The sequence below is a fragment of the Tachysurus vachellii genome, chromosome 13 (genome assembly GCF_030014155.1).
Source record: "Tachysurus vachellii isolate PV-2020 chromosome 13, HZAU_Pvac_v1, whole genome shotgun sequence".
NCBI classification, from domain to species: domain Eukaryota; kingdom Metazoa; phylum Chordata; class Actinopteri; order Siluriformes; family Bagridae; genus Tachysurus; species Tachysurus vachellii.
In genome coordinates, this window is record NC_083472.1 from 11,642,817 (window position 1) to 11,663,556 (window position 20,740).

The following is a 20,740-nucleotide window of genomic DNA, read 5'->3' on the forward strand; positions in this document are numbered from 1 at the left end:
GCAGAGTATTTTCTTTTGTATAATATGTATGAAATGTTCATTAAGTTTTTATATTAATTTTGAGTTGCTTAAGCAAATTAGTCATAGACAAAAATAATTTATGTAAAGTGTTCAAAATTGTTTATACTTTAAATAAAGTTTAAAACTGTGAAACTTGCTTTTTTTTTGAAATATCTCTATGTACAGTGTATAGATTTTCCTTTATGCAGTAGAATATTGTTCATAATATCATATTTTATATTTCTAACAAAAGGTGGCTTGTAATGTGCAAACCTATAGCTGGTATAAAGACGCTAGGATTTGTGGCACTCCAATATTCCACATAAACAGTATTGATCCCCAGTTTGATGTTTTGTTTGATTAGGTTTGTTTTTATGCAAAGTTGCTGTACTAGAACCCAAAACCGTAGAAATGGATTCTATCCACTGTGAAGAGACTCATTATGGATGTCATTATGTACCAAATCAGTATTGAGGGATTCGTACACTTAAGCAAGTCTTCTCTGAGACCTTATCAATAAAAGGTTTACTTCATGTGAGTTTGAATTGTCTGTTGCATTTCTGTGTACTGAAAATGTAAGGATTAGTCCAACTCTTATTAGTTCAGTTGAGAGAGCTGTAACCAAAACAAACAGGGAAATGAATGAATTAATATTCATCTATTATTTTATAATTAATAAATATATAATTACTTAATTAATAGATTTGATTGTGATGTATGCCTAGGTGTTTCATTCAAAACGTTGTGGAATAAATATTAATTTTACTGTAGATCAAGTTTTATTCAGATCCATTTATTTTTCCAATAATAATAATAATAATAATAATAATAATAATAATAATAATCATATTTATTCCACAACTTTTTGAATCTAAGCTTATTGCACATTTAAATTTTTAAGCATAATGACAGCACACTGTTTGTTCACAAATAGCAGCCTATATGGCATAAACATAATGTATTGTATAAATATATACTCCATATCTTTGGCAAGCTAGCATGTTTTTAGGGAAGACTTATCTGAAATGAAATAATAGTGCAACAACCAGCAGTCCTGTAAAATTATTTTCCCCTTCTAGACATTAAAAATAAAGCTGTTGAAGAGGGAAAGTAAACGCTTTCGAAAGCAAGGTGATATCCTTATATTAAAAAATAAAATTAGATCAAATAAAATACCATGTAAATTAGTACATTGCTAGATCGTGATCATACATATTTTTTAGTTCCACTCTATAGAGTTCCACTCTATTCCACTCTATCACAGTACCCACACTACAATTCTATACATTGCCTACTATAAAAGCACTCAATTGCGGATCATTTTTAAAAATTGAGCCATTTATAATATTCAAGACCTGTCTCCATTTTATGCATTAGAAATTGAGATTTTTAAAACTTTTTGGTTTGTATTTTTTGTTTGTTTGTTTGTTTTCTTTTTTCTTTTTCTTTTTTCCATTATTTAGATCTAAACTGTCGTCCAGGACTTTTATTTTATACATAGCTACGTAATGGGATGAAGTACTGAATATTAATTTAAAGCCATTTGCTATTGGACGGCCCGTTTGTGACACGCCCACTCGTATATTTATTCAACAATGAGGAAGTGTAGTAGTATAAACGTTCATCTGCTGGCTGTCGAGCAGGTAGAAGGGTCAACATGGCAAATCCAGGTAAGTATATTACACACCTTTAAATACATTTTATTTTCACCTGCACAAGCATTACTTATAAGGCTTAATTATTATGTAAAGTGAACAAAATGTCATTAGCACTGAGTTTTACAGGGCTCTGATATCAGTTTTGTGATTAAAGCAGCAGATAAAAGCTTTATTTATCCTCAGAATGGTGACAATCCTTTGGTCTGTTCAGGTTCATATTTATTATTCATTATTGATTTTATTAATGTTGCAGCTTTCATGGCCTGTGTTGTTTTTTTTACCCCTGTTTTTTATATTCTTTGGATATTTTATTCTGCAGTTATGTTGTTTTTCATCAGTTGTTTTTCCTGTTGTCACTAAGAGATCCCTGAAGATTAGTGATGTCAGTAAATGATGACTTGCACTTTTCCCTGCTTCTGAAGGCGGTTTATAGATGTAGAGAAAGCACTGATTTATATTATAATGTACTCCTCACATTAAAGTTACATCAGCTGGGGAATAGCCATTTATAACCACTGGATATATAACGCAAGCATTTCTGAGACCTTGTGAAAACCTGTGGGTATTTTGTATAGTATATAACAGAGTCTGTGTTTCCTGTTTTTCAGGCTGCTAGACAAAACAAAAACATCAAAAACACAGGGTGTGCACGTAACTGTGTATTGTAATAAAGATTTATTTTACAAACGTAATCCAACAATATACCAATTGTTTGTGGCCAATAATATTTTGCCTATTTATTAGCCAGTTATATAGCGCTTATAATCACTGAACTATAAACAGGCAAAACTATTATTTTTATTATTAACTAATTATTAATACATTATTTATAAACCTGTTTGTTAATGAGTTTTTGAAGTTTCGATTAAACTCATTTAGTTTAAGTTGAATAACTTTAAGAAAATAATAATAAATATTTTCTAAATAAAGATATTCTATAAATATAATTTTAGTATCCACCATTATAACTACATTAAAGAAAAAATCACAATGAGAACCACTGCAGCTATGCAAGACTTGGCATGTAATGATTGTATTATACATTTCTAGATAAAGAAATCTCCTACAGTGATCTCAAAGCCCTCAAAGCAGGCAGTAAAGACCTTGTGCTTGTAGATGTGCGCTCCAAAGATGAAGTAGACAGAGGATGTATCCCAGGCTCCATCCATATCCCAGGTGAGTTACAGAGCAACAACGTATAATACTGCACAATAGCGTTGCGGTATTTAGTTCATTAAAGGAAAGGTAAAAGCATATTAAACTTTATAATTAACACTTATGATTTTCAATTTAACAATTAATGTGAAATGTTATTCTGTTAATTACTTATGACTATTCCATGTCATTAATGTCACACTTACTGTGTCTTGCAGTACAAGATGTGGAAAGGGAATTCTCTCTTGATGAACATACTTTTCAAGACAAATTTGGTGTCCCGAAGCCCCTGCTGGATAGCTGTGATCTGGTGTTTCACTGCCAATTGGGACGACGTGGAGAAGCTGCTACAGAGAAGGCCAGAAGCCTTGGTTTCATCAAGTATGACTGAGATTAAACGTGTTATTAGTTAAGAAGCTGATATAGCCAGTGTATAGAAACAGGGGTCGGGTCAGAGGAATTTTTTATATCCCCTTCTTTACTTTGTTGCTGTGTGTGTGTGTGTGTGTGTGTGTTATCTTTACAGTGCAAAGAATTATGCTGGAGGTTACAAGGAATGGTCAGAGAAGGAAGGGAAATGATGCTGCTCCAGTACACAGCACAGCTGTCCAGGACGTCTATTAGGACATCTAAGTAGTTTTAGTGACAGCTTTGTGTCTCTCACAAGATAGGAATCCATTTTTAGCTTAGACAAACTGTATAATGTAGCTATTTATCTATAAAACTATACATAAACATATATAAATAAAATAATAAATAATTAGAACATCTCAGGAACTGTATGAATGAATGTGAATAAATATTAACGTTTTACAGACTGTAAAATTTATTTAAATTCTGTTTAAGATCATCAGAGATTTTTTATTCAAGAAAAAAAAAACACGTTATTGATGGTCTGCGCATGCGCACTTCTCTGCTGTATGGTACCTTGTGAGAAATAGACTTCATTTATATTGTCACGATGGCCGACAACAAAAAGATGGACTTTTACTTTGCTCTGTGTTCTTCTTACAGGTAACACCACGCTATGACTATGTCACAAATCACTGTTGCCTTATATGTTTGTGTAGAGTTTTGGAGATGAATTAAACATTGAGTCCTTCACGAGTTGTGCTTGTTGTGTGTGATGTTGTGTGTTGTTGTGTTGTTGTGTGGTCACTGGACAGTGTTCCCCTCTGGGTGGCGCCGTTACTGCACACCGCGTCCAGACTGCAGAGTGACGCGGCCAGGCGGAGGAAAGTTTACCGCCTCATCCAGAGGAGATTAGTAAGAATATATATATATATATATATATATATATATATATATATATATATATATATATATATATATATATATATATATATCATGATTAAAATAGACCACGTTCAATATTTAAGCAAAACACAAGACAATCATTTTCTCTGTTTATTTTCTCTTAACCTTTGTATTGTTATATTCTTTATTACTCATTGCATAGTATTCTTCAAATAACAGTGAACACAGTGCCATCTAGTGGCTTTCTTGAGTAGTAGCGTATCAATAGTATATAAGGCACAAAAGCTCCTCATCAACCAACAGCACAACAATAATAAAAACAATGCTAGATTGCAAAAATAAAAAAAAATAGTGAAATCTTTCCACTCGTGTAGACGCTTGCGTGTGAGGTGCTTATAAAATGCCAGGTGAATGAGCTGGGCCAAGGATGCAATTTGAATTTCATTGAGTTATATTCAGTCTCTCAGAATAGTAGTTAAAAGTGCATCTACCGCATGGTTAAGTGAAATGTGTTCAGGGGCGTATGATGAGTCAATTGGGGGCACGTCGAGTCATTTGGGGGGCACTGCCCACTAATGCCCACCCTTGGGGACAGGGCTGACTGGGCATTTAATTAAATTGCATTTAATGTAATTATTTAAACGTTTTTAGGAGTTCAAACTTGAAATCCTGTAACTTTGCACCTTTGGCTGTAGCCCAACACCAGAACGCTGCTTGTGTCCTAAATAAACACGTGTTTCCGCTCCACTGTCAGCTGCACCACGGTGTTGGATGCGGGAAGCTGAAAAAACCTACATATGTTTATCCTGGAGAAGTGAAGCAGCTGATTCGCGCCGTCTTCCCGGAGGAAATCTGCGACTATCACGACCCTGAACATCAAAATGTACAGGAAACAAACCGAATAATCTGAATGCATTTAATTTGGTGAATGCAAGTAGTGTTTTTGTCACGTGATCTTTCTTCCCAGGTGGTCACTGTCACCATGGAGGACATGAACAGCGTTAGTGCGCTTGATCAGAGCAGGTGGACTGACCAAGAGCAAATCTAAACACTTCTGTGTGCCAATATTAATGTTACATTGAACGTTACATGTGTTTTTGGTCAATGTAGTCGTGTTCACCCGGTGCATGTTTACTGGTTTTCAATAAAGTTTGAGTATATATCCAGATTTGTGATGTGGTGTGATGAGTCCATTTATAAAGATTATAAACACTAGAGTTTAATGTACAACTGTTATGAGCCTATAAGTTATGAGTGTGGCTGTAGAATTCCTACTAGCTCCAACAAGCCTTGTAATAGTACATTAATATCAAACACTAAACTACAGCACTGTTAGCATCATTGCTAAGTGCTAACAGTAGCTGACCGGTGTGACACCTCAGCTCAAGGTGATGGCTAGCGTTAGCTTACACTCGGTACCAAGGAGACTAACGTACACAAATACCTCCACAACCACGAAAACACACATGCAACAACTTCATCCAGACGACCAACACGTTATATAACGTAGTAAACAAGATTTGCGGCTATTAAAAGTAGGTTAATGAACTAATTAATTCATTTTAGTTCCTTTTGATAGACTGGGAGTAGAAATTTCAAGTAAATTATCCATTGAATATGTGATTGGATTTTTACTGCTTAATAGCTTTAACTACTATGTATTAATATGTTTCATTTCTATTTATATGTGTTTAGAAACATGCCTGGCGTAAAGTCTGACATGGAGCGAGTTGGGCTCTTCAAGGAAATGGGTTACATCTCTATAGGAGATAAATACAGACCTTTACTTTATCGTAGGTCTAAATACTATTACACTAAATCTCACTGTTAAAACACGCATGCTGATCAGTGCTGCTGGAACTGTGTATGATTTCACCTGGTGATATTTCTTAGAATCTTAAACCTGAACTTGAACCTGAGCTCCTGTTTATTTATTATAGGAACACTTTGAATTCCTCTTATATCTTTTCTTGAAAGGTCCAATTAATGAAGCTGCATATAAAAATAAACAGATGTTGATCAGTGGCTCAAAGAAGAAATCAGCACTCCAGGCTGGTTACTTTGACACTCGGTTCAAGCGGATCTTTGAGAATGAGGCATTGACGGACCATCTCAAAATCCAAAGGCAGTACCAGATTCAGCAGGCAAAGAAGAACTTAACAAATGCGTTTTTACCTAGCAGTGGGGAAAAGAAATCGTAAGAAACTTTTTTTTTTTAATTTGTCCAATTTCTTTTCCAGAAGTGCACATTTGAATTTGCTTTTATAGTGATTGGAGGACAGAATGGATAATGTAGCTGTTAGGCTGAAGTAACCTCAGGATCCCATTGCGTTTCAATTTTCGTGAGACATTTCATTAGATAAAAATGTTTTAGCAGCCACCTTTGGCATTGGTTGATAGAAAGGGGACTCTTACACATTTTACTGCATATTACCTCACGTTGGTAGACTCATTAAAAGTTTACCCGAAGCAGCAGTTAGACTCATGACAGTGACATGAATGTGAGTCTTCAGAAGCCAACTGTGATGTAATGGTCATTTTCACTGAGAAGATCCAACACTCAGAATTTCCATTCCATCATGGGCCTCACGGCTCTGGAGTCTGGCCCAAATACTGAGCTCCAGCCAAGTTATCGTCATGATCTTAATCAGGACAAACCACATTTTGCCCATGTTCTCATACTACCACACTACCACGTAATACTTAAAACAAAAAGAATTAAACTCTTGAGTGGTCAGATACATTTTGGTGCAAATGAATCTTAATCTACATAGTGAGTTTTTTCCCAAAAAACATGCTCTAATTAGACAGTTGTTCTGCAATTTAGCATTTTTGTGTTTTCATAAATATGTTATTTATGTTTATTAATGTTGTGCAGCTCAGGTATTGGCAGCTACTATGGAACAATCGGGGGTCCTGTAAAGGCTATGAGTCCCCTGGAGATTCCCAAGAAGGCATACAAATCTCCAGGCAAGAACATATACACCAGTCCAGCTAAGAAAGGAAGTGGATATGGGTCAGTAAGGACTTTGTCATTCCTACTGGCATGATTTTATTTTTCTGTGTGTGCACTATAAAGAAAGGTCCTTGTTCTTATGTGTGCTTATATTGTCTTGATTCCATGTACTGTTACAATGACATTTTTCCTCTTGAGGGTATATCAAGCACAGACCATTTTTGATCCAACCTTTCTCATAACTGCATGGATGTGATTTAGAATGAAAGACTGAGAGTTAAAGCTCAGTGCTGTTGCTTAGGGAATTTCCTCTCATGGGACATTCGCTTAACTATTTTTAATCCCACTACAGTAAAAGCCTGAGGAAAGTGCTTTCTATTCAGACATAACTGGAACTGAGACTGAGTTATATTCCCGTGTGTTCAATAGCTTTCCAGATGTTACACTGTCTAAATTGGAATTGTATTCTTCTGACCCTTATGACCAAGTGAAAGCGCTACTAAAGGTATAAAATAATGAAATCTTTTTTCTTTTTAACTGTAATGTTGCTTTTTGAGAACAGTTCACCATTCTTCTGCATTGTGAATAAAAGAGTGATAATCTGTTTTCCAGCGTGAAATGGCAGATCACAGGTCTAAGATGAAAGGGGGGCCATTTCGTTTGAACCATCATACACAGGAATGTTTTGATAGCAATCCTTACAAGCTTAAGAAACCTCAGCCACTTTCAAACATGCCAGAGGAAAAAAAAACGCACTTTGCTGTGCCTTTCAAACCATCATCTCCCAGCAAAAGGGTAAGACATGCTATATGCAAGGCTCAAACTCCAATACATTTCTTTTAATGGTTACTGATGGATTAATTTCTTTTCTCTACACATCCTGTTAGACTGGAGGAATGAAAGCAGGAACATTCGATCCTTACCCGTCCCATTCCACAGACCCCTACATCATTAAGAAGTCCAAGTCAGATTCTGTAAGTGCAAATAAGGGTTTGAAAATCTTCTACCCATCACCTGGCCCAAAAAGCACTCCAGTGAAGAGCATTATCTCTCTCAATGTGAACAGGTAAGACTCCTGCTAAAACAGGTATGATTTGCAGAATAAGAATGAGCTTAGCCATGGCATTAAATTTTAATAACCTGACAAAAATGTATTTATTTTTGTATGGAAATCACACTTGGCTAGTTTTTAGGCATTGTTAGGAAGACTGAGTGTTTACACCACTGCATTCTGTAAAACTGGCTCCTAATCTAGTATGTTCTTTGCAGAATGTCAGCCAAGGCAGAATCATAAACTATAGACAATTTCACTACTCTGTTTCGCAGGTTTGTGAACTCCACCAACTACAATCAAGTCCCGTCTGTAATGGCTCATTAAGTGGCAATGACAGACATAAGCCATTTAATGACATTATTGGTATCTGAATATAATTTCTGTTTCTGGAAAAATACTAATGCACATATAATTTCATTAATGCCAGACTAGAATGCTTTTGTAGCTGCGGATGCAAAAAAATCTGTCAACTTGTCTTCAGTACCTGTCATCTTGTCTTCTCATCATGATTATATTCTGAAGTATGTTGTCAGTTTAAAAGAGGGTGCAACAAAGCAGGGCAAGGCAACCGATCTCACTGCGGTCCGATTGCAGACTGAGTGTAATATTGCCTGCCTTGTCTAAATTTGTCACATGCTCATCAGTGTTTTCATCAATCGTATAATAAAAACAGCCAGATGAACTAGTTTGTAAAAGTTTTGTGATTTTAATTAGAACATACAAATACTGCCACCGCCTGGACAAAGCTACATAGTGCAGAAAGTCTAGTAGCTAAATATCCCATTTGAGGGCTGGCCACCTCCAGTTATATAAAGAACAATTCATCTAGGTTTGCAATGAAATCTGCTCAGTATACTTATTTTTAAATAAGTGGTGAAACAAATCTCAACATCTTTAATATAAAATAGTAATAATTGAGAAAATAGCAGATGTGGTGCAGGATCTGTCTCATCTGAAATCATTTATTAAATGGTGATGCAGATAGAGTGTGAGAGGACATTGCTATATATCAAACAATCTCCCAACTCTCCTGTTCACAAAACATCTGTCTTCTGTTCACAAAACATTTCACTAACACTGTTGGTTAATTATTAAACAGTTATATGGCTACTCAGCATCCATTTTCAAATATCAAACTTCTTTAACTCTGGTTTTTGAAGACATTGTCAGGTTTCGTTTTTCTTACATTGGCAATTACATTCATGTATTAATGTTAATGTTAATAAATAGTAGTTAAAAAAAGTTATGTTTAAAAAAATTCTGGAACAAATAAATAAGAATTGAATTTGTATGAAATCCGATTTTTGAACAAATTACATCATTTTAAAAAAATCTAAATGTTACACCTGAAAGAAGCAGTTTTGCTGTTCCATCATAACAGCACTGCAAAAATGACAGTACATTGGATCTCTTGCTGTTTTTCATTGGGCACCTAACCGAGGCACTGAATCTGTCAAGCAAGTATTCTCTTATATGTTAAAGAGAACTCGTCTAATAACAAAATGTAAATATTTCCCCTAGAGCATACATGCCAGACCAGGGTTCAACAAGCAACAATCACATATCTACATGCTTCAATAGGTTGCAGTGTCAATAGGCAGTGAGGACTGGAGCCTGTAGTGTCTTTTAAGCATTAGGGAACACGGTGACCAGATCATGTCCCTCTGGAGGTCTCATCCGGAGTCGAGCATGAGTCTCACAATACAGCTGTCCCTCCACAAAGAAGTATCCTTTCTGCTTCAGGTTCATGCCACAGTCAGAGCACACAAAGCACGCCGGGTGGCGGAACTTGTCCCGGGCTTTGACCACTGTACCCCTGTCAAACAGCCATACGTTTGAGTTTATGTTAGAAATTACATCTCAGCTTACAACTACAGTACATCTCAAAAGCATGGTGTACTATGGAGAGTTTGGAGGTTATACAGAGCCTTTCAACTAATAGGTTAGAATCATACTGGAATATTTGAGGCTGAACTCACACAATGCCATTGCCACATTTGTCACACAGTGGAAGTTTCTGTAGCGTTCCCGAAGCTCCTTGGGGCTTTGTTAATGGAGCTTTGACACTTCTGGTTACCAATGGCTTTGTACCTGTTAAAAAGTTTCAGTAAGAATGATGTGATCTTATGTGTCTTTTATAATATGACAATCTCTGACACACTCAGGTGATGCACCACTTTTATTTCATTTATTTATATCATTCATCTTCAGTAACCACTGTATCCTAGTAAGGATCACAGAGGGTCTTGAACACTGGGCAAGTGAGATCAATTCACCACACATGGGACACAAGTCCATCGAAGGGCACGAGGCAGACTCATTCACATTTACACGTGATTTAGAGTAACCAATCCACCTACCAACACAGACATACGGAGAACATGCAAAGCCCTACTGAACATTGGTAGTCACCCAAGCCCAGGATTGAACCAGGAACCCTGGAGCTGTGATGCAGCAATGTACACAACAGATGAAAAAGCAACAAGAGATTATAGATGCCACATTTTGCATCATTCATACATGCTAGTTACTGACCGTCACTCTCTATGTAGCCCTGCAGGGCCTTGAAGGAGCCAGACTGGCGAGGCTCATGAGGAGTTTCATGATCCTCCTGCAACATTCGGTACACATCAGAGTCCTCAATGGATGTCAGGGGTTTTCCACTGAGAACAAAAACAGAAGAATACGTATACTTCAGGTAGAGACATTTGCAGTATAAGGGACATCAATAATATGTAAACAGTTACCTAAACACTACTAAGTACAGGCATGTTAGCGTCCCAAGACACATCATTAGAGTACAAAACTGCATAGAATATATCAATATGGTGTTTATTGTTGATGTGTAAGTTGGTTAAGCTGATGTAATGAAAAGTGTAACCAAGCATGGGTTACCTGGTTGCTGGTTTATTAGCTACAGCAGATAACTGAGTGTGGTGTAGAGCTTCTGATAGACTGGGATCTGAGTACAGGTTAATGGGGGAGTTATACTGAGTGGAACGAGCCAGGCCTTCAATCTGACTGCGATTAGTAACTGGTGCAGTCCCCTGAACTACATTCGGTGTCACCCTCTGAGATGTGTTATCTCTGAAGTCAGGTTATAGAAAGCCCAGTTGGAAATGGTGTTGGTCAAAGGGACAGCAAAGAGCAGCAGAAGGAGAAGGACCAAAAGCAGAGGAGATAATGAAAAAAGAAGATTAGAGAGGTCTAAATGAAGGCTTTAACTTCTACAGGAAAATATTTTGTTCAAATATATACAGAGTCTGAATTTGACAAATTGAGTTGGATTACAGTTGCACCAAATATTTAAATTTTATGTTGTTTCTTATTACAGAAACAGGTGAATAAATATAATAATAGTCTAATAACCTGCTTTGACCCCCAAGTGTGAAGGGCTTTGGCCTGACATTAAACTTGTGTTCAAAATAGCCAAGGTCCTGCAAGACATAAGAAGGGAGGAAGGAGAGTTTAGAGAGCCAGTTAGTGGTTGACAGAAAGAGAGCAGAAGTCCTCTTAGGTCTGACATTTCTTACCTAAAGACATCTGGACTAAGCCAACTCAGTTAAACCTAACTGAGTAAACCAGAACTATACCTTTGTATGAAATTCACTTCCTTTATTTATTTTTCTCTCTCCAATCCAAAAAGCATAAATTTGCAACACCTTGAATAGATTATTTGCTGTAAACCTGGATTGGGTGGTCCTCAGCTATCTAGAAGGACCTAGGACAACTTCTGGCCCAATAGAAGATATGTTATAACACACGTGTTAGAGTTCAAGCAGGTTAATCCAGGATGAAGACAGACTAGTGAGGTTCTATAGCTTTTCTAGATCGTCAGACTGTCACTCACCCATTGGGCCTGTCATGCACCAAGCCACAGATTTGTCCATGCAGGGCATCCTGGATGTTGCCCTTAGAGTAGAGGCCTATGGGACTGTTGTAAGAAGAGCTCACCACCTGCCTTTTGTCATCCAGGTTGGCAGCAGCCACAAACGGCTGTGCTCTTCTGTTATGGCCTGTGCCTACTGGCTTAAACCCCTGTACGTTTGGACACATACACACACTGCATGCTGAAGCATTACACCGACTGTACGTTTTTTGAGGCAAAATCACAACATAACAGTTTCCTTTTACAAGTTTAAATCTTTGCTGATATTCATGATTATCTGTTGCTTTTTAATCTACTTTACAGAATGATGTAGAATAACAAATACATCAAAATTAATATTTCTTTCACTGCAAGATATTCATTCTGCTCACACATATCTTATTCATTCATTCATTCATTCATTCATTCATTCATTCATTCATTCATTTATGGTCATGGTGGGTCTGAAACCAATGGGCCATTCACATGGCAGTATAAACACATTCACACACTTATTAACATCTACAGACAATTTAACATGTCCACTTTACCCACTAGCTTATGAGAAACTGGAACTACAGTATAAATTAGTTTAAGTTAGCACAGACTGTGTTACACACTGTACCATCCTGCCTCTTATTCCCTTTTTAAATAAGAGTAAACACATTCTATCCACCATTTGTGTCTTAGTAATGATGCATGGTGCATAATCACTGAATCAATGTGGATGTTTCTTATTTAGTTTTAGTATAAATAAATCATATTTATTCAGTCCTATTTAATTATTTGAATTATATACTATCCATATTTTATAAAAAAAAAAAAAAATGACATTGTTAGTGAAGTTTAGATTATTAATACCTAATAAATGGTTCATCTGTTTTTTCTCTGATTAGTGGGAACAGTAACAGCAAAAGCTCATAGACTACAAACTGTCCTGGTGAACAATGCAACAGCAGGATTCTATATTTTTCAATTCTATAATTTTATTTAAAATATTTAAATAAATAACATTGTGTGGTCCTCAGCTATGTCTATAAAAAAAACTAAGAATCTCAGGTGACAACAACAGCAACAACAAAACATCATTCAGAAAGCAGGTGGAGAAAAATACTCTTCCAATTTCTGCAATTATTAAAAGATCCAGAAGACAAATATTGTTAATGAAATGTAGAAGATTTCTTTATCAGGAATTGCATCTCCCTCTATAAAAAAAGACAATTTTTGGATCTCTTATATATGTGTTATGTAAAGACATGAGCCATGACCTCTGAAAAGCAATTATTGCTTATTAATCTAGAGAGGGTTAATTGGCTATCTCCAAACAATTTGAAAATAAGGACTGTTTACAAATGGAAAGTAGCATTTTAGACATTTGTCCTTTTCAGGAATCGGCATCGTAGCAGATTCATTCAAAAGGGCAGAACATTAATGCTCAGAGATATAAAGTACAACTCATGAGCTGCAGAATGTGATTTACAGGCCTCTGTACTGTCTACCGCTTTCATTTACCCATGACTGTCATTTAAAATGAAATTAGCCATAGTTTTAAACTAGACTGGAATTCTAAATATTTTGTGTGGTCCATGTTGGTTTTATATGCTGCTAACAATACACAATGCTCTGTGTCTGGATTCCATTAGTCTGAGGTGGGCAATCATGCTGGTGCAGTTTTGACAGCCCAGAAGACATACTGTTCCCTTTAAAAAGTCTCATTTTTTTCACCAGTTTCTAATCTATGATTTAGTAATGAAACAATTTCCAAACAAATTGAAGGGGATATGACAAAATGATGGGGGGAGTCTTTTTAAGGTTTTTGCTTTGAGGTGATAAAAGTGGAAATTAGAGAAAATTAGTGGTTATAAAATGAAATTGATAGAAAAAGCATGCATGCACAGCACAAGTCTGGATCTGTCTAGAAGATGTCTCTGAAATAAATATCCAGGCACTTAAAAAAATTTTGTGGGTTCTCTTAGCAAAGAGTAAGACTACATTGCTTGTAAATCAACAAACACTCCAATACATCAAATAAACTAGAGCAATAAGAGTAATGGCAATCAAACTCTTTCATATTTCTTATGAACTTAAACATTCAAAAGGAAATACTCAGAGAAGCCTGTGTGTTACAGGTGAAAGCAGAAAGGCATGGTTGCACATATGGCTCTATGCTGCTTTCCTTGTTAATATTACTTGTTGCTCTGCTTCCAGGTTGACTTTGAATGGGTGTGCTTTGCCTTCCTCCATGACTTGTGGTGACCAGAGTTTGGTTTCAGGCCTGTAAGACATACAGTACAGTGAACTGATAAGATCTATTTGTAAGAAGTTAAGTAAGGAGATGAATTGCATCCAGGCTCTAACCTCTATCGGCAAACATCGAAAGGGCAACAAGGGCTTTATTATATCTAACAAGCACTGGTTGTGCAATCAATCATCAGCCATGCTCATCTTTTCTCACTTTTGGTACGATTTAGTACATGATCCAATAAAACAAGTGTAAAATAATGACAGGAAAGGTACAGATTGTAACCTGATACAAACCTGTAGTTTAGCTGTGAATCAAAGTGAAAAGAATTAATGCTGTTATTATTCTCACCTCTCTATTTTGAGGCTGAGCTGATTACTGGTGTCTTTTATCTTGTTTTGGGCCTCAGCGTGAGTCATTCCCTCTGTTGGGACTCCTTCAATAGCCAGGATGACATCTCCTGGGCACAGGTTGACCTGTGAGGCCTTACTGCCAGGAGTCACCTAAAAACAGTGTTTAATGGTGTACTTAAACATTGTAAAGCCGCACCACGAGGTAAGATTCTTGGAAAAATCCTAAGAGAAAGAACTCATGAACAGAATTATATTTTATAGTTATCACTTGACTCTTCTATGCAGAAAGTCGTCTATAAATAGTGAAGTGCATGTGTCAATTGAAGTGTAGTATCACCCGCAGCTCGACCCATTGGTGGCTCGCTGATCTAACCTCTGTGGCATTCACTGCACTCTAGCAGATCTGTCTCTGCTTCATTAATGGATCCTGACATCATTCCTTACTTGTCTCATCCTTCACTCTTCTTATCCCTGACCAGCTCATTTCCCAGGTATTTTTCTTCCCCTGCAGACATTTATCTCATTTGTCTGATGTGTTGGTCTTCTACCTGAGGCTATGACTAATCTGGATTGATAAGGTCCTACTCCCTATCATCTTTCAGCACTGTGCCTCTCCCCAGAGGGATTTAAATCATGTCTTGGCAACTAATGAAGACCAGAGGGTTTGGTTTCTCGTTGTTGGTGTTAATGTCTGAAACATTTTTGAGGTTTTTATTTTGATCTCTTGATTTATTAGCTGAAGATAGCATCGCATAAAACTGGGCTATCATCATCTGCTCACCAGACCAGAGATTTTGATGAGGCGGGCTTTTATAAGCCAAGCTGTATTTGCTGTATTGAAGGTGGGATGTTGACTGTGAATGCGGCATTGTTAAACACTTTATTGCAAACACCTGGTACTATTGCGATGGCTGAAGGTGAAGATATTTGCTCTAAAAATGTGCATCAACATCACTTTAGAACAAACAACGAAAATAAGCTCGATCCCATGGCACCGCTTTAACAAATGACCAACACAGATTTCTCAGATGCAAATGAGGATATAGAGCAGCTGCAATCAAGCACTGTAAATACCATAGACAAACACAAAGGACCTTTTTGTTTGTACAGAGCACCTGTTGTCTGGGGTCAGACTTCAGACTTAAACAATGTAAGAAATACAACATAACAAATAGACATCTTGGTCCAGACTAAGAGCATGCAACATTTTAAACTATGTCATCATGACAGATGAGCTGGCACTTGATATTACAGCATGAAAAGGGAGAAGGAATTTGTCGTGGACTCATGGTTGTCATACGCTTTTCTTTTCTTTTCTTTTAATTTTTCTTTTCTTTTCATTTTCCTTTCCTTTTCTTTTCTCGCACATTATTTCTTGTATTTATGTAGGTTGATATAACAAGAAAGCTAAAGTAAGGTTGCTGCCTACGCAAAGTTGAAGGTTTCCATGATGTCAACACAAAAGCATGTGTTAAAAACCACTCCGTTTTCTTTTTTGGGTTTTTTGTTGAAAGAAGCAGCACAGTTATGTCAATTAGACACATTATATTTGTGATCATGTTACGTCAGCTTCTTACAGTTATGACTCACTGTTAACTCTCATAGTCCTTATGAATACTGTTTTCTTTGAATCTATCTTCCACTTGACTGTCAGTAAATACTGCAAGGAAAAGCATAAGACTGAAAGAATTCTGTCTGCTAAAAGCATCTGTCTAACTAACCACATACTCTATTATTCTATTGCATAATAGAATCTTATGCTTACCTGTTGCTGTTTTTTCAGTATTTTCATACACAATTTATAAAATGAAGCCACTGTTCTGGGTTTATCATTTATGATTTAATCACAGTCATATAATTAGTATTCCCTAGCCATATTTCAAGTGCAATGGAATTCAACTAAACTTGGACAAAGTTGAATGAATGAAAACCAGGTCTCATGCTGCCTCAGTCACTTTTCATTATACTATTCATTATGCAGTCTTTATACACTGTTAGGCCATCAAAGCCTATGAATGGTGCATTGTGTAGGAGGTATAAAAATCACCAGCTGTCACATGAGATGAGAGTTTTAATAGAATGAATCTGAACTATGCAACGATTATGTTACAAATTATGAATGTATACCACTACAGTTATTGTCAAACATAAAGCTCTATTATCATGAACACAGGGTTACACAGCCTCAAAAAAGTGTTATAGATCTACACAAATGTGATCATTTGATGTGGTAAGTCAGCACCTGTCTGATACTAGAAATAAGGAAACAGTTTAGTGATGCTAAAAAATAATAATGTTAAAACAAAAATAAAGATTTGCTGTTCATACCACTAAGTAAAATAGTTTATTAGGTTTATATAGCAGATTTCACACCTTATTGCATGTACATTATGTCATTGCAATATTACACAGAATTAATCGATACATTACACTACACTGATGTCAATGTAACATGTGACTAACCCACAGTGAGTAACAGCAACTGTATTTCAACTGCAGACAGACGGTATGACAGCAGCAGTCACTTATACATATTCACAGCTGCAAGGAGTTACTCAGGAAAAACTCGAAATTCCTCAATGTACGAACAGGATGACGTTAGAGTAACTGTATCTACTTCCCTTAGTTAACCTTTCACCTTTCAGGGATTTCCTTTAGCAGATGGTTAGGGGGCTGTGGGTTTGAGGGATTAACAAATCACTAAGCAACAGGTGTGGAGAAGCACTCTGGAGACAGTTTTTGTGTGTATGTTTGTGTGTGTGTGAGTGTGTGAGTGTGTTTGTCTGTGTGAGTGTGTTTGGGTGTGTGTGTTTGGGTGTGTGAGGGGGGCATGATTTTATTTTTCAGCAGGGTCCAAATATTCCCTCAAGAACAGGACAGGAATTCCCGACAGTTTGACCTTGTGGAGGCCGTCGAGAATTTATTTATTTATTTTTTTGTTTGTTTGTTTGTTTGTTTTCATTATCCAAAATTTCTTTTTGGTAACTGATGGTAAAGATAGGGTTACGTTTAATTTTAGGCGCAATTATTAATTAATTAATTAGCTATATTAAATTGATATCAGTGGAAGGTCTTCACAAGAGAGAGAGAGAGAGAGAGAGAGAGAGAGAGAGATAGTCCTCCACTATATTTAGTAGTACCATGAGTGTGGACAATCCACACTTTTCCAGGGTAATGAATGTTATGAAAACCAGCCAGAAAAGTTTATATTCATGAAAAGTGGAGGCATGAGTGACTGATTCATCATCTGAAATCTAAGCAGCATGGGTTCAACATTGCGTATGTTAAACATTGATGGTATAAAAACATTTTAAAAGTGGGTTGTTTTAACTTAAAGAGGATGGCATTAATTGACAACCCTGCTGTCCATTTATTCAAATAGTTTTCTGATGAAACTGCTGCTAGATTTTAAGATGGAGTGTGTTTTTTTTAATGTAAGCTACTCTTGCATACACTTTATGACATTTTTATTGACACTATACTCTATAACTCTTTTAGATTTTCTTATATCACCATACTTTATATTCTCACTCCCCTAATGTGGACCATTGCAATGTCACAGATATCACTTTAAAGTAAATGGTCTGTATGATATCAAAAATTGCAAAATATATACACTGCTCTACATAAACATATACAGTCACACTTCATGTGGCTCAGATCTATGTTCTCCATATGTTTTCCAGCTCTTTGGCTTCACACATCTCAGCTGTGTCACGTCCAGGACTTAAAGAGAAAAGCTGTATTGTTTTTCAGTTTAACCCACTGGTTTCTCCTGCCTGTGCCTCTGCAGCCCAGCACATCTAAGGCATTCCTATCTCTGTAAGCCTCTCAACCCCTGCTGGAGTGTGTGATGAAGCCCAGACTGTAGCAAAGTGTCCGCTTATTATCACTCACCCTGGTGATGGTTAGAGGTTGGTTGAAATCTTTGCCACCACACAGTCGAAATCCCCATGGGGCAGGCCCTTGTAGTAGCACGTTCTGCGGCATGTCTCTACTTTGTTCTGCTTGTTCTCTCGCTCCTCTTTTTGTTCTTGTCTTTCGCTTTTTTACCCAAGGAGAAGCAGCTGCACAACTGCAAGAATCAGCTGTTTCTCTGTATCTAGACACACCAACACTGATTGGCAGTCAGTGCCTGTGCCTGAATCCCTTTTATGTGTGTGTGTCAGTCGGTGTGAGGTGGATACCAGGACGCCCCACCTCTCACAGTGAGATCATGCAGCAAACTGAAGGTCTGAGGTAGTGCACTACAGCATGTTCTCTCTCCTTCTCTCTCTCTCTCTCTCTCTCTCTCTCTCTCTCTCTCCCAATTTATCTTGCTACTCACACTTCTACTCTTTCTCTCACACTACTATATGACACTCTAGTGTCTACTCTAGTGTCTACTCTAGAGTTCTCTCCTCTCTCTCTCTCAGTCAGACATCTGTGTAGAACTGACAGGAACATCACTCATGCATCACTCACCATATCAAAGATATGGCATGAGTCAGAGATTTGGCCTACAGAGAAGATCAAGCAAAGCATTAGCCTGCCACCCCAGCTGTTCACTGCAAGCTTGAAGGTGTCAAAAATGAGGAAACCACTGGCTTTCAGCAGACGAACATACAACTGCTCTGACACTGATTCGGGTTCAGAACTGGCAAACGATGGATCACCTGGAGTGAAGCATGAGCTCATCTTTCAAAGGCTGCATGCCACAGTAACAGTCTGCAGGTATCACATGGCACCTGAGAGCAATGCTGACATTTCTACCTATTCATCATACCTGCATGATGTTACATGTGGTTTACCTCCTAAAGAAACCACATAAGAGTTTGAACTCGCCATTCATCTTAAGTCATCCTTGTGTGTATAATCTGTTTGAATGATATTATCCATGGAAAACTAGCTGATTTATTACATGCTCATCAAATCAGTCAACAGTCACGCTGTACTTTATGACAAGAGAGGGCCATCTTTACTGCGTATGAAGCTTTTAAGGGTGTCTGTTCAGTTTTATGAATAGAGATCTTCTTGATTGTGTTTCAGACTTGAACAACTCCTTATTTGGTTGAGCCTCAGACTGCAGTAGTGAATAAGTGTTTTTTCTCTATGATGAAGGTCAATGCTGATCTAGGATAAAAATGTTTTATTTCCCTGATAAGTATGTTTTTGCAATTCCATTCCTCATTATTTTCTAGGGTTTCTGAGAATAATTTTATGTTACATTTCTGTTTAGCTGAATGCAACATAGATGCTGCAGTTGCATGAAACTGAACACCGCTGACAGATTTTTCCATGAGGATCTGGCAGAGTGTGCGGCTGAAGAACAGAAAGTCACATGTTGAATTTGTGGAAATTTACCATAAGCCTGTAACCCTGGCTCCCTGATAACATAAGTGATGTATCGCAGCATGAGGCACAGTCTTTTGTAGTATCCTTCAGTAGTAATAAATCATGGCATACTGTATATGCTGCAAGGTAATCTATTCAGTTTTAGTCTATCATTGGATAAGATGGCCTGGTTTGCAGTTGCAGTCTCAGTTAATCCCAAAGGTATTCAAAGTGGATGAGGTCAGGGTTCTGTGTAGTCCACTTATTGTAGACCTTGTTGTGTGTTTAGGCACAGTGGCATGCAACAGGTTTGAGGGAAACACATTCCAAATCATAAATAGACATTCTAGACAATTGTGTAGTTAAGTGTTTAAATAGACATATAGTGTAACACAGAAAACAAGGATTAATATATCTTTAAACATTCATTTCGGAATTCTGCTATGAGATACTGAAACCACTAAATTGCTGTTCAGGCTTCTTTCACAGACTGATGCCAAATGTAGCTGATTAAACCAACATGTTTTATTTGTGAGCCTACATGAAACACACAGTGTGCCATTGTGTGCTTAATCACATCAGGTTTATAAAATCCTTCTTAGATGTGCAGTAATGACCAGCTCACTGCAAAGTAAATGTTCTCTGTCTATATTGCACAAAACAAGGCACAAGGTGCAAGGCCATTTGGGCCATTCACCAAGTGTAATACACATGCACACACATGGGAAGATGCATCCCTGTGTAGCTAAAAGACATACAACAACTTCATGATTTTTTTGTACACAGTGCCCTTTGCATTATTATATAATAAGAGCCGATGAATTCATCACTATTCAGAAAACTCGGTGGTTTGGACAAAATGGTTGTGGTATCAGGATTAATAA

General features: G+C 37.0%; 3 protein-coding genes across 5 annotated transcripts; 2 read left to right on the forward strand and 1 right to left on the reverse strand.

Moving 5' to 3' along the window:
- Positions 1-1,558: 1,558 nt before the first annotated feature.
- Positions 1,559-3,920, forward strand: tstd1 (thiosulfate sulfurtransferase like domain containing 1). The gene is made up of 4 exons (XM_060885023.1): positions 1,559-1,670; positions 2,709-2,834; positions 3,032-3,194; positions 3,340-3,920. Exons 1-4 carry the CDS (start codon positions 1,658-1,660, stop codon positions 3,392-3,394), a joined length of 357 nt encoding a protein of 118 aa, XP_060741006.1. The 5' UTR covers positions 1,559-1,657; the 3' UTR covers positions 3,395-3,920.
- Positions 3,921-5,450: 1,530 nt separating this feature from the next.
- cfap96 (cilia and flagella associated protein 96) lies at positions 5,451-8,673 on the forward strand. The gene is made up of 8 exons (XM_060885021.1): positions 5,451-5,605; positions 5,766-5,863; positions 6,048-6,267; positions 6,949-7,086; positions 7,456-7,531; positions 7,639-7,821; positions 7,914-8,092; positions 8,353-8,673. The coding sequence occupies exons 2-8, from the start codon at positions 5,770-5,772 to the stop codon at positions 8,402-8,404; spliced, it is 942 nt and encodes a 313-aa protein (XP_060741004.1). The 5' UTR covers positions 5,451-5,605; positions 5,766-5,769; the 3' UTR covers positions 8,405-8,673.
- Positions 8,674-8,766: 93 nt separating this feature from the next.
- Positions 8,767-18,762, reverse strand: pdlim3b (PDZ and LIM domain 3b). 3 transcript variants are annotated; one of them, XM_060885020.1, is made up of 8 exons: positions 18,441-18,762; positions 14,542-14,693; positions 14,139-14,223; positions 11,450-11,517; positions 10,976-11,167; positions 10,616-10,743; positions 10,060-10,171; positions 8,767-9,896 (listed from the first exon to the last, which is right to left on the reverse strand). In XM_060885020.1, the coding sequence occupies exons 1-8, from the start codon at positions 18,531-18,533 to the stop codon at positions 9,707-9,709; spliced, it is 1,020 nt and encodes a 339-aa protein (XP_060741003.1). In that variant the 5' UTR covers positions 18,534-18,762; the 3' UTR covers positions 8,767-9,706. The 3 variants fall into 3 exon arrangements, with proteins under 3 accessions (XP_060741003.1, XP_060741002.1, XP_060741001.1); XM_060885019.1 differs by lacking the exon at positions 11,450-11,517 and adding an exon at positions 11,931-12,118 and having other exon boundaries at positions 18,441-18,760; XM_060885018.1 differs by lacking the exons at positions 10,976-11,167; positions 11,450-11,517 and adding an exon at positions 11,931-12,118 and having other exon boundaries at positions 18,441-18,754.
- Positions 18,763-20,740: the final 1,978 nt, after the last annotated feature.

What these genes read in the sequence shown, in the direction of transcription:
- tstd1 (XM_060885023.1), top strand. An exon ending in AGGCTCCATCCATATCCCAG is followed by an intron (nt 2,835 to 3,031) that starts GTGAGTTACAGA and finishes TGTGTCTTGCAG; the next exon opens with TACAAGATGTGGAAAGGGAA. An exon ending in AGAAGCCTTGGTTTCATCAA is followed by an intron (nt 3,195 to 3,339) that starts GTATGACTGAGA and finishes TTATCTTTACAG; the next exon opens with TGCAAAGAATTATGCTGGAG.
- cfap96 (XM_060885021.1), top strand. Translation starts at nt 5,770, where the DNA reads ATGCCTGGCGTAAAGTCTGACATGGAGCGAGTTGGGCTCTTCAAGGAA. An exon ending in CATCATCTCCCAGCAAAAGG is followed by an intron (nt 7,822 to 7,913) that starts GTAAGACATGCT and finishes ACATCCTGTTAG; the next exon opens with ACTGGAGGAATGAAAGCAGG. An exon ending in ATCTCTCTCAATGTGAACAG is followed by an intron (nt 8,093 to 8,352) that starts GTAAGACTCCTG and finishes TCTGTTTCGCAG; the next exon opens with GTTTGTGAACTCCACCAACT.
- pdlim3b (XM_060885019.1), bottom strand. Translation starts at nt 18,533, where the DNA reads ATGCCGCAGAACGTGCTACTACAAGGGCCTGCCCCATGGGGATTTCGA. An exon ending in GTGCATGACAGGCCCAATGG is followed by an intron (nt 11,168 to 11,930) that starts GTGAGTGACAGT and finishes ACCTGACTTCAG; the next exon opens with AGATAACACATCTCAGAGGG. An exon ending in GCTAATAAACCAGCAACCAG is followed by an intron (nt 10,744 to 10,975) that starts GTAACCCATGCT and finishes TTTTGTTCTCAG; the next exon opens with TGGAAAACCCCTGACATCCA.